Source organism: Salmo salar, chromosome 07 (genome assembly GCF_965601325.2).
Source record: "Salmo salar chromosome 07, fSalSal1, whole genome shotgun sequence".
Lineage (NCBI taxonomy): Eukaryota > Metazoa > Chordata > Actinopteri > Salmoniformes > Salmonidae > Salmo > Salmo salar.
In genome coordinates this window covers 53,911,954-53,924,157 of record NC_138297.1, presented here as the reverse complement: position 1 = coordinate 53,924,157, position 12,204 = coordinate 53,911,954, and the positions used below count along the sequence as shown (strand labels likewise).

The window sequence follows — 12,204 nt, the reverse complement described above, 5'->3', positions numbered from 1 at the left end:
TCAAACAGGCCACAGAGGAAAAGCCCTATCCCAAAGCCCAAACACACTCCATATTCATTGACCTGTCTAGACAGAAATAGGATCGCTAACTGGGGTAACACCACTGTGTATATGATATTATAGACACTCAGGATCCAGAATGTGCACACAAAGAATCTCCATTGAAAATGCTACTTAGTCCAGAACTGGGTTAATATGTGTCTGGGAGACAAACTCTTAAAGTAACAGTTCACCGTTTTATCTTGTTTTTCCACCTAACTAGGGTGGTGTCATTCATGCTTGATCACTCGTTATTTAGCTTGTATTTTTATTGCTTTCTAAACAAACAGTCTTTGAAGGATATTCATACAAATGTACCATAAACATGAAGATGGCATACAAGTAACAAGAACAAGGAAACAGTACTTTCCACAAGCTACATTTCTTTGAAAAGGTAACATTCTTTATTGAATTAAGAGTCTTAACTGTGCTGTGGTGTTTGAGTCCTGCCTGTTCCTGGCCTTTGGCCGTTGTATGTAACTATCTACATGATGGGACCCCAGGTCATTGTAAAGAGCTCATATCTTCTGTGCTCGCATGAGGAGATGGGTCCATCTTCCTTGTGTTCAGTCCAATCTTCTCAGTCAGATCCTTAGCTACCATATCCTTCATCAAAATCATCCTTTTTTCACCAAGTCCATATACATCCCAGTTGTCAGGCAGTAGCCCTTTAAGGAAAAGGCAGGCTGCGAAACGTGACACAACCAGGATAGTGGCCAGAGAGACCAACATGATGCCGGTGCGGAACGGGAAGACATGCAGCAGACGCCCGTCCTCGTGTAGGCTGTCCCAGGGAAGGGGCATGAGTCCAGGCACACCAAGCAGGGGCTCTCCCACAAGGAGCCGCAGCAGTAGCCCTACCAGAAGGCCTGCCAAGGCACCATACCCATTGACCTTCCCAGGCAGAAAGAGGACGCAGATCAACTGTGCACACACCACCGTGTACATCACATCTCCACTGAGAATCCAGAAGACATACACAGAGGAGGTCGTCATTGCCAAGCCCGCCCCCATCAAACCAAACAGTAGGATGGACACCTTTACAACCAGTAGAATCTCTTTCTCAGAGGCCTAAAATGAAGAAGAAAAATCAATCACAGTGCCCGATTCTGTAAATTTGTGGGAAACATTTACAAATAAATAGTTACATAGAATAAACTAAGATGTTTGTAAGTAGATTCTCCAACTTTCTCTCACCCTTTTGCTGAAAATGTTTTTGTAGATGTTTCGGGCAAAAAGGGACGCAGATGACAGCAGGGCAGAGTCAATCGATGACATCACGGCAGCAGCAATGGCGCCGATTCCGGCAAGAGAGACGAAAGGTGGACACAGGTGGTGCAGGGAGATGGGCAGAATCATACCCGCCTTGTCCTGCTCGTAGGGAGTAGGTAGACCAAAACTGGTCTGGTTCCAATCTAAGTGAGGGAGAGAAAAAAAGCAAGCATATGAGATTTACAGAACTCCCATTGATTGACATTATTGGGACAGAGTCGGCTCCTCCCATGAAGCCTACTCCTCCATTTTGATGAACACACAGCTGTACCTGTGGATGCTGCCACAGCACCAATGAGAAGAGGTGGTATGGCGAGGATGAAGCAGAAGACAGAGGCAGCATAGCAGGTGAACTGAGCCTGAGCCACAGTGGCTGTGGCCAGGACTCTCTGATAGAAGGCCTGGTAACAGATTCCACCTAGAGTCTGAGAGAGCGAGACATTGAAATGGACCGTAAAAATGTTGAAATCCAAAAAGTGACAGGACCTAAATGAGAAAACAACCAGCACAGAAAATAGAAAGGTAACACAATACAATGAAAATTATAGGGTCTTCGTTTGGGATTGAGACATTTAGATAAAGATCTATACAACAGATGGTCTGTGATGTGGAATCAAGTAGATATTAGACCATGTTTGAGGTCTGAACACCTCTGACAAACTGTGAAATTGGAGTGAAATGTGACTTTAAGTTGACATTACCACCAGTAGCAGGTCATCCAGCCAGCACCCTGCATCTGCCAACTTCAGCCTGCCGGTCCATGGCTCCTGATACAGCTTTGTCACCGCTGTGACTGTAATGTCTGTTGAGGCGGGGCTCATCAGTATGAAGGGCACACAGAACCACTGGAAGGGAAAAAACAAAACCACAAAATCACTGAAAGGAAAAAAAACGAAACCACAAAACCATTGAAAGGGAAGAAAAACAAAAGTTGAAGCAATTCCCATACAGAAACTCTGACACGTAAATAAAGTGAATCTTGGCGTGTATATATACAGTAGACCACACACGTGCCTCACTCGCTATAACACGTTGACTCTAGAACCAATAAGGGTTCTTCGGCTGTCCCCATAGGAGAAACCTTTGAAGAACACTTTTTGGTTCCAGGTAGAACCCTTTTGGGTTAAATGTTGAACCCTTTCCAAAAAGGGTTCTCCTATGGGGACAGACAAAGAACCCTTTTGAAACTATTTTTTGTAAGAGTGCAGGACAAAGTTTTATCACCAGGCTGAGGAACATGAAGATGAGCTGGATGACATCAGTGTAGGCCACCGAGTACAACCCTCCCAGCAATGTGTAGAGAACTGCCACGGCAGCAGACAGGGCCACAGCCAAAGGTGATGGGATATCCATGATCACACTCACCGTTCCCCCTAGAGTAAAGCATTGTACAGATTGTTCACACATTCTAGCTAGCGTAGTAGCTTGCAAGCTTCTGTGTGTAGCCTATAGCCAACAACATCCCGGAGATCTAGTGTCATGATGTCGCTAGAAGGCCTCAACCATTCACCCAATGTATAACTTACAGACATGCCATGCAGGTTCATGCACTCATTCATGCATCAGGGAGTTGGCCAACATCACCAACTAATAATGTAAGAGTTTAGACTCATTCTCATGCTTCCAGATAATGTGGTGGTGGAAAACAATTGCTTATTCTTCAATAAATTACATCAGATGCACTCAGAGAAATCTAAGCTAGAGACAGTTTTTCCATGTGACATAACCAGGTCATAACCAGGTAAACGTGGCTCTAGTCATGGCACGTGCCAAAAGGTGCTGTGATGGCTATTTTACTGACAGAACAACTGACTTACCCAATGCAGCAAGCACACAGGCTATCCAGAAGATGTCAGCAAGGAGTGATGGGATAAAGAAAATAGCAGTAAACGTGTTTCCGTACTTCTCCTGGAACGGATCCATTATGGTGACGTAATTCTTCTCTCGGACCGGTTTCACAAAGAACAACGCACCTGCAGCCGTCAAATCCATTTACTGTGAATTATTTACCTTACACCACATGGTTGCCATGTGTTTGATGCCATTCCATTCGCTCCATTCCAGTCATTATTATGAGCCATCCTCCACTCAGCAGCCTCCACAGCCCAAGTATTATGATAACATAACCATACATACCTACAACCAGGCTAAGGGAGGAGCCTATTGGTCCAATGGCCCAAGCCAGGCCCCTTTTAGGGTCGTAGACCACCTCAGCATTGCCTAAGATGAAACCTCCTCCCACCCATGTAGCTGTAGAGAGTGGGTGGTCACACAGAACAACCACTAAACATTGAAAAACACTAAAGTACTTTGAAAGAGACTCAATGACTTTCAAATCTGGGTGATCTTATGTTACAAGTTAGTTAGGTTGACTACACACCTGTGGTAGTGAAGATGCTGACCCAGATGTTGAGGTTCCGCCCTCCAACCATGGCAACCTCACTAAGGTTTCCAGTGCACTTCCTCTCCTCGCGTTTGGACTTCCTGGACGCCCAGACGCCTGTCGCGAGGACGATGAGGTAGAACACCCCGATCGACAGCAGGCCGGGCCAGTTAAGCGCCATCTTCAGGGAGGAGAGGGAATTTCTATAAGATATATGAATATTGACGACAGACCATCGAGACTTAGGCCAATGTCACACAGAGATGGACAAAAACGTAAACTCAGCAAAAAAAGAAACGTCCTCTCACTGTCAACTGCATTTATTTTCAGCAAACTTAACATGTGTAAGCATTTAAGTGAACATAACAAGATTCAACAACTGAGACATAAACTGAACATGTTCCACAGACATGAACAAAGGGGGAGTCAAAATCAGAAGTATCAGTCAGTATCTGGTGTGGCCACCAGCTGCAATAAGTACTGCAGTGCATCTCCTCCTCATGGACTGCACCAGATTTGCCAGTTCTTGCTGTGAGATGTTACCCCACTCTTCCATCAAGGCACCTACAAGTTCCCGGACATTTCTGTGGGGAATGGTCCTAGCCCTCACCCTCCAATCCAATAGGTCCCAGACATGCTCAATGGGATTGAGATCCGGGCTCTTTGCTGGCCATGGCACAACACTGACATTCCTGTCTTGCAGGAAATCACGCACAGAATGAGCAGTATGGCTGGTGGCATTGTCATGCTGGAGGGTCATGTCAGGTTGAGCCTGCAGGAAGGGTACCACATGAGGAAGGAGGATGTGCAATGACAACAAGCTCAGTCCAGACCATGACGGATCCTTCACCTCCAAATCGATCCCTTTCCAGAGTACAGGCCACGGTGTAACGCTCATTCCTTCGACGATAAACGTGAATCCGACCATCACCCCTGGTGAGACAAAACCGCGACTCGTCAGTGAAGAGCACTTTTTGCCAGTCCTGTCTGGTCCAGCGACGGTGGGTTTGTGCCAATAGGCGACGTTGTTGCCGGTGATGTCTGGTGAGGACCTGCCTTACAACAGGCCTACAAGCCCTCAGTCCAGCCTCTCTCAGTCTATTGCGGACAGTCTGAGCACTGTTGGAGGGATTGTGCGTTCCTGGTGTAACTCGGGGAGTTGTTGTTGCCATCCTGTACCTGTCCCGCAGGTGTGATGTTCGGATGTACCGATCCTGTGCAGGTGTTGTTACACGTGGTCTGCCACTGCGAGGACGATTTGCTGTACGTCCTGTCTCCCTGTAGCGCTGTTATAGACGTCTCACAGTACGGAAATGGCAATTTATTGCTCTGGCCACATCTGCAATCCTCATGCCTCCTTGCAGCATGCCTAAGGCACGTTCACACAGATGAGCAGGGACCCTGGGCATCTTTCTTTTGGTGTTTTTCAGAGTCAGTAGAAAGGCCTCTTTAGTGTCCTATGTTTTCACAACTGTGACCTTAATTGCCTACCGTCTGTAAGCTGTTAGTGTCTTAACGACCATTCCACAGGTGCATGTTCATTAATTGTTTATGATTCATTGAACAAGCATGGGAAACAGTGTTTATACCCTTTACAATGAAGATCTGTGAAGTTATTTGGATTTTTACAAATTATCTTTGAAAGACAGGGTCCTGAAAAGGGACGTTTCTTTTTTTGCTGAGTTTGTATAGTTTTGTCCATTTTGTCCATCAAAAGTTCAACTAATTCTTACTTTTTACGTACATCTAATGATAATTTGCATGTTTAGCAAAACTCTGGTTGCCTCTTGATGCAAACTGTTAAATCGCTCAGAGGCTGTCTACTATAAATGGCCAATATCCACCAGCAAGCAATGCTTCACCTAGCCACGCTAGCTTCGCCCTGAGTAGCTTGCCATGTGGGTGCTAGCAAGCCAACAACATGATAGGTGCTGCTAGGTATTGACAGCCAATCCAGTAGGGGCTGGAAGCTATTCTAAGCTTTAATTGGTTGTGCAATATTGGCAATAATTTACATATATCAAGCTTTCCCCAACTTAAGTCCCACCCTGTTCAGGGTCTGTTCAGCAAGCTTCTCTTGCCTTGCTAACTTACTTCCTTACACTGAAAATGAATGGGCTCCGTCACTTTGTCGGAGGCATCTCTTGCTAGAGGACATGCCCGGATCACTTCAGTTTGTTATTTCCAAAGAAATGTAGCTTGTGGTATCAAACAACATTCACACAGGTAGTGAACTTATCAATAGCCAATCCAGCCCGGTGTTCAAGCTAGCGAGACCTTCCCTCCCCCGATTGGTTAATCGCACAGTGGTTTTCTTCTGTGATTTTCATAAAGTTCAGCCTAACTTTTTGCCAATTTCTGTTCACCAGAATTGGTTTGCCTCAGTCTTTAACCCTGGTGCTTTGCTCCAAAAAAAATGTACGGCCATTGTAGTATGAGTCAGATTGACCCGTATAGTTTAAACACACTCAAGACAGTCAAAGAATCAAGTAAAAACAACCAAAACTTGATTTTGTCTTGTCAGACCTTTCAGAAAGAAGAAATGGAAGAACATTATTTAAAGAACTCTATATTTAAGAACTATTTGTTAAGATCTGCTGCTCTCACACTGAGAAGCTTGGTAATGCTCCTTTTCACCCAAACTTTATTATAAAAGTGCAATCAGAACCAGTCAAAACAAAATACATCAGACATTTGTTTATTTTGGACCTGTGCAAATATCTGTACACATGAAAGCCTCCTGGTCAAAATGACTCACATCATGTTTGTACACAAACTCTATAGACATTCCACAACACATCAGTGTGTCCACATTTTGAGTTAGGTTCATGACGCTAAACGAGAACAAGGTATTTAATTTCATGGAGAAAAAGAGAGGTTAACTAGTATTTTAGGGGTCAAGTTGATCCGCAACATAATAGGAGGGTTAACAGAAGGTGTTTCCTTCCTTTGAAAAATAATGACTTCTGCAATTTGTCGCATATAGTGGACAACCTCTGACAATGTCTCCTTGTGAAATGACTGATTTCTGGTTGTTTGATTTCTCAAAGTAATGCCCAGTATAAACGTACTGTTAGGGTGAACTCCAACCTAATTTGCATAACACCAGCATTTAGAACAACAGAAAGGAGTCCACTCCACAGCAGTCTTCTCCACATGGAATATATGGGCGAAATGAACGTGAAACCCAAATAACGGTAAAGCTAGGAGGGATTTGTGGTCAGAGATGTCGCCATAGATCTTCATCTTCACCTTAGCCCAAGAAGTCACCAAGGCAACCAGTAAAGAGAGAGCAGATTTGCATTCAGTCAGTCAGTCGGTTTCATTAACATGCTGACTCACACACACACACACACACACACACACGCACATGCACACGCATCCCATACCAAAAAAATCTCTTTACAAAGGTATTACACTGGAACTACATATTAGAGGTGGATGGAAATATGTGGGTGGTCTTGCACATAAGAAAATGGTAATGTATTTACTGTATAGTTACAAAATAGTTATGCTGCATGTCAAATCAAATCAAAGTTTATTTGTCACGTGCGCCGAATACAACAGGTGTAGTAGACCTTACAGTGAAATGCTTACTTACAGGCTTTAACCAATAGTGCAAAAAAAGGTATTAGGTGAGCAAAGGTAAGTAAAGAAATAAAACAACAGTAAAAAGACAGGCTATATACAGTAACGAGGCTATAAAAGCAGCGAAGCTACATACAGACACCAGTTAGTCAGGCTGATTGAGTCTGAACTAGGAAACTCGGAAATGTCAAACTTCGAAACTCGTTGTAGAAAGATGATACCCAAGTTTCACACTTGGAAAGTATCAGAATCCACCAATAGGAAGCTCTACGCAAACAACTTACGTTTATTTTAACTCAGAGGTTGCTGAGTTTCTGACTTGTCATAAATGTAGCATTACACTATAATTACTACACACAAAAAAAGTTTATATCATTCTGCATTCAAATTCATTGTGGTTTCATATATGGAAACTGAGACAATCATATTGTTATGTAAATAAACAGATCTTGTACAATTCTGTAATAGGTCTTCGCAATATTATCCTAAAACAGACCAAAGACGGTACAGTACACCCTTCAAATGTTATTATATTTCTAAATGTCAGTCAATTATGCAAGTACAGTATAACATTTGAAAATACATTTAGTCCTATTTTAATGTTCCAATATTCAATAGATACTGTATCATATATTTAATTGGTTTTATATACTTTGTAGTATTTCTCTTCAAGTTCAGTAGATACTTCTTTGATTGATGTTTCAGCATTGAGAAATACCAAAGTGTACTCCCAAGTTCGATCAATATGACAAAACAAATATAAGATGCTAGGAACTGTTTAAACTTACCTCGATGTGCAATTTCCTTGATCCTCTCAGAGGAAAAACCTAAATGTACTTAGAGAATATCTTCTAACTCCTCCCTCTAGTCCTAGGAGTTTATTAGTGTAGTCAATATAACAAGTTAATAATTGATCATTACAGTACACTCATGTGGACTAAAATGCAAAAACAATAGTAAAACCATGTGTTGACCACACTGTGAAAAATATATTAGTGGAATTTATGATTTACTGATTTATTTTAGCTTTGCACTACTACTCTACTATTCTGTCATCGTCAGTTACATCCCTTATAAGGAATCATTATGGTCTGGGATTCCAGTGCGCCAATTTCCTCATGTTAATTATTAAACTGCCTGGCCCATATCCAGGTATCTATCTGAACAGACACCCTGCTCAGACATGGTGGACCCCAATACAAGTTAGTTCAGGTGTGACCCCACAGCATAAACCCAAACCCAGCGGGACCAGGTGGTCACTTTGTCAAGGGTCAGCTTGCAACTCAAGCCAAACATTCTTTCACTGCAGGGAAACTGCGTCAATTAAAATCTAAGCTAAGTAACGCTCTGTTACTCAACTCCATAAGTAAAGAAAAAGGCAAAAGGGAAATGTTGAGACTTTGAGCAACAACTGACCACTGTTGTCCTGTTGCGTGACCACATTCTTTCACAGTGGAGAGCTGAACAAGGGACAGGACAACTAAAGCCTAGCGGCATTGAGAAACCCAGTGATAGTTTATTTTTCCGAAAGTCTCTCGTTGATGTCACCCCCTGGGTTTGTCAACATCCCCCACTCTATCCATCACAACTGTAAGAGGGGGATGAAATACGACATGGCTGAGGAATAGGGGTGGATGGGGCTGTTTTTTGATGTGGCTGTATCTTGTGCATGTTGCTACAGGGTTTTGTCTACATAGATGAGCTGACAGGTGCATTTCATTTATGTAGACTACTTAAACTTGAGTTACAGTTATAATGTAAGGGTATTTTATATTATTTTCGATATGATAGTAAAGTGGAACCCTGAACATATAAAACTATAGAAAGCAATGTGTTCAGCCAGCCTTGAATGGGTCATAGAAGCCTTTGGAGGGTCCCTGCCTGGTAGCATTTCTGGTTTCCTTGTAACCAGGCAGCCTAGTAATTGGACACATAATGACATGGTATGACACCAATGCGGAGGACGACTTGAAGGATCATGTTCAACTGGTGCTTCCTGCTAGGAACATTCCACTACTCTCCTGGACCTTGATTACTGTTTTCTTCTGGACCAGATGTATTCATAAGCCTGAGGATCCTCGCACAAGTTCAATTGGAATAAGTGTTTATTTGTCGGTTTGGATGACTGGGGGAAATGGGAGAGGGGTGACAAAGAGACATGATACGTTGTATTCACCCTCCAAAACGGATACCTGGTGCAACGGGTGTTGTTCCTTATTGGATACGAAGGTACAGAGGAAGTAGAGTCCATGCCTTTTGAACTTTTCTCCCCTCTGTATCTTGATGCTGCTGGGATGTGTCGAAGTCCCAGGGCTTGGTGAAACCGCACTCTTGTCCTCCAGTTGGACGGCAGCAGGGCCTCCCAAACCGCACAGTCCAAGCTGGGACAGCTTTCTACTTTCCACTCCCCCCTGCCAGCCATACAGCCCCCCCCACCCCCAAAAAATAAAAAGATGTACTATTGTAAAGTGGTTGTTCCACTGGATATCATAAGGTGAATGCACCCATCTGTAAGTCGCTCTGGATAAGAGCGTCTGCTAAATGACGTAAATGTAAATGTAATACAGAGACCTTTACAGCACTATCAGGTGAGCTGACTGTACTGAAAGTTGCCATGTAAATCCAAGGCCATTAATAATGTCAACTAGAGGCTGATATTTCAATAGCTTGGTAGCGAATGCTTGTTTCAAACACACGAGTGGGGGGCACTGTTTACTCATTTGGCTGGGGAGTTATGGACTACACAACTACAATTTGGCCATATAGGCCTGGCAGAATAATTAAGTAACTCATGGAGGAAAAGGGTTACTGAATGAAAGTTCATTCACTCCTTCAGGTCTCTTTGGCCAATCATGATGCAACACCAAGGTGGTTGGCGTTCACCGAGAAGACTGGCAAGCTATTTGGCTTGGCAGAACCCCCGTCAAGTGTCCATCGCAGGCTACTGTGTATCCATTACCTACTTTCATCTTCATGTCCTTAATGGAACAGTGGGAGAGAGGAGCATATTCTCTACACACAGAGAGGACATTGATCATTTTATATTCATCATGTGCATTGCATGTATCGATTGATTAAATGTAACTGATTTCGGTAAAATGCTGAGGGATTGGCCTGGTGAAATGTAACCACTCTCAAATTCATAGAGCTATAGATGCAAGGAGTGACCATCCATGATATCAAAATGAGTTTAAACCATATTTTAAGGCTATACAGACTTTTACATTTATATTGTTTACAAACATTGGAGTAAAACATGTTTGTATTTTGGGTTCTGATGGGGTATGACAGTTGAACTAAGCTCATAAGGTAATAAGTTATTGAATCTTGAAGAATATAGGTATATATAATTCATTTATAAGTAAAAAAATAAATAATGGATGTTGCAATTAAGGATTCCAGCTTTAAATAAATGTGATCTGTTCAATTTATGATTTAGTTGTTCATTTCCAATTTAGGTATTTAAATTTACTTCATAAACTGACCGAATCTAATAATTCTTTTGACCCTAATCCTGGTTGGTGGTGTGTCTGACAGGGCCGGTCTCGTCTGCCCTGTGGGGGAGACTGTCATCTGGGCTGATCTAATGCTTCATCATCTGGGCTGATCTAATGCTTCAGGTGGACCCTGGCAGCTTGGACGCAGACCAACGTGTACAGCTGACCAGCACAATGGCTGACTATCTGCGAATGGCTCCTGGCTCCATGCACCTCCTCTCGCTCAGGGGCCCCACTGCACTGCAAAGAGAGAAAACCAGGGTGTGCAGGCAGGATCCCCTGACTGCTGACGCTACTCGGGGAAAGGGACCTTGGGAAGAGGGCAGGCTGCCGAGCTCTTGTGGCTGGTCGGTTGTGGGGTGGGGGAGCAGTTATCAGACTTAGTCCTGATTTTGGAGCATAGCACTGCCTCAGGTCGGCTGACCACCATGTTGGGAGTCCCCATACTAGGGTGGTGGGTTCTCTGCAAGGGGTTGCTTTCTAGGATCAGGAGGGGCCTGCAACCTCTGCGTCATACAGCCACCCCAAATGCAGTTCTCCCACCACCAACGCAGGTGCCAGAGTCAGTCAGACTGGAGCTTTCACACATACCTGCTCTGGAGCCTTCCACTAGTTTGATGATGTCATACCCCACAGCCATCCTGGAGACACACACTGGGGTCCCAAACCTAGAACTAACACAGGCCTCAGGTTACCCTCTAACATCCTGTTGCTTGTGAGGGTGTTTTGCAATCACCACCATCTGGCACAAGAGACGATTTGTTGTCCATGCCTCTCAAACCATCCCTACTCACCCTAGAGTGTTTCACACAATCACTGAAGAGGCCTACATTTCACACAGCCACCAAAACGGAGACGGTATCAACTGTGAGTATGTCCAGAGAATCAAGCCATTCTCAGCACCAGGCTGGAGAGTATGACAACTTCAAGCTTCTCATCAGGTCCAGTTGAGACGCGAGGTTTCTTTGGGCCTTGCTCCAACTGGAGTACTTAGAGCATCTTCTCAGCCCATGTCTCCTTCAGCTGCCTCAGGTTAGTTTACTACTAACTTTCACATCACATTTCTCATGCATAACTTCCTCTCTGTAAGAACTTTGGCATGACGTAACGGTCTTTCTAAATATGTACTGATATTATTCCAGGGCCCTCCGATCTCCCTCCCAAAGTGTTGCAGTCCATCCCACTTCTGGAAGCCACTGTCGGCTTCTCTTTCCACTACACAATACCATCAAGGACATTTCTGGATCCAGAGGATGGGGCAGCAGAGTCCCTCTCCCCGGGGCTGACGTTCATAGATGGCCCTCCTGTGACTCTGGGGTCCTGGGTGGTCTTGGATGGACTTGAGCTGCACGGTGTCCCTCTGGAAGTGGACCTGCAGTTTGCCCCTCAGCAGCTGCTGCTGGCTGCTCGGGACAATCAGGGCTT

The 12,204-nt window shown here is 44.0% G+C and overlaps 1 protein-coding gene across 1 annotated transcript; it reads right to left on the bottom strand.

Annotated features, from left to right (window-relative positions):
- Positions 1–402: 402 nt before the first annotated feature.
- LOC106609539 (high-affinity choline transporter 1) lies at positions 403–8,255 on the bottom strand. Its single transcript, XM_014208468.3, has 9 exons — positions 8,071–8,255; positions 3,692–3,875; positions 3,448–3,561; positions 3,129–3,284; positions 2,536–2,684; positions 2,013–2,156; positions 1,583–1,736; positions 1,237–1,454; positions 403–1,110 (listed from the first exon to the last, which is right to left on the bottom strand). Exons 2-9 carry the CDS (start codon positions 3,873–3,875, stop codon positions 544–546), a joined length of 1,686 nt encoding a protein of 561 aa, XP_014063943.1. The 5' UTR covers positions 8,071–8,255; the 3' UTR covers positions 403–543.
- Between the last annotated feature and the right edge of the window lie 3,949 nt (positions 8,256–12,204).

What these genes read in the sequence shown, in the direction of transcription:
- LOC106609539 (XM_014208468.3), bottom strand. Translation starts at nt 3,875, where the DNA reads ATGGCGCTTAACTGGCCCGGCCTGCTGTCGATCGGGGTGTTCTACCTC. An exon ending in TGCTGTGGCAGCATCCACAG is followed by an intron (nt 1,455 to 1,582) that starts GTACAGCTGTGT and finishes TCCCTCACTTAG; the next exon opens with ATTGGAACCAGACCAGTTTT. An exon ending in AAAACATTTTCAGCAAAAGG is followed by an intron (nt 1,111 to 1,236) that starts GTGAGAGAAAGT and finishes TCTTCATTTTAG; the next exon opens with GCCTCTGAGAAAGAGATTCT.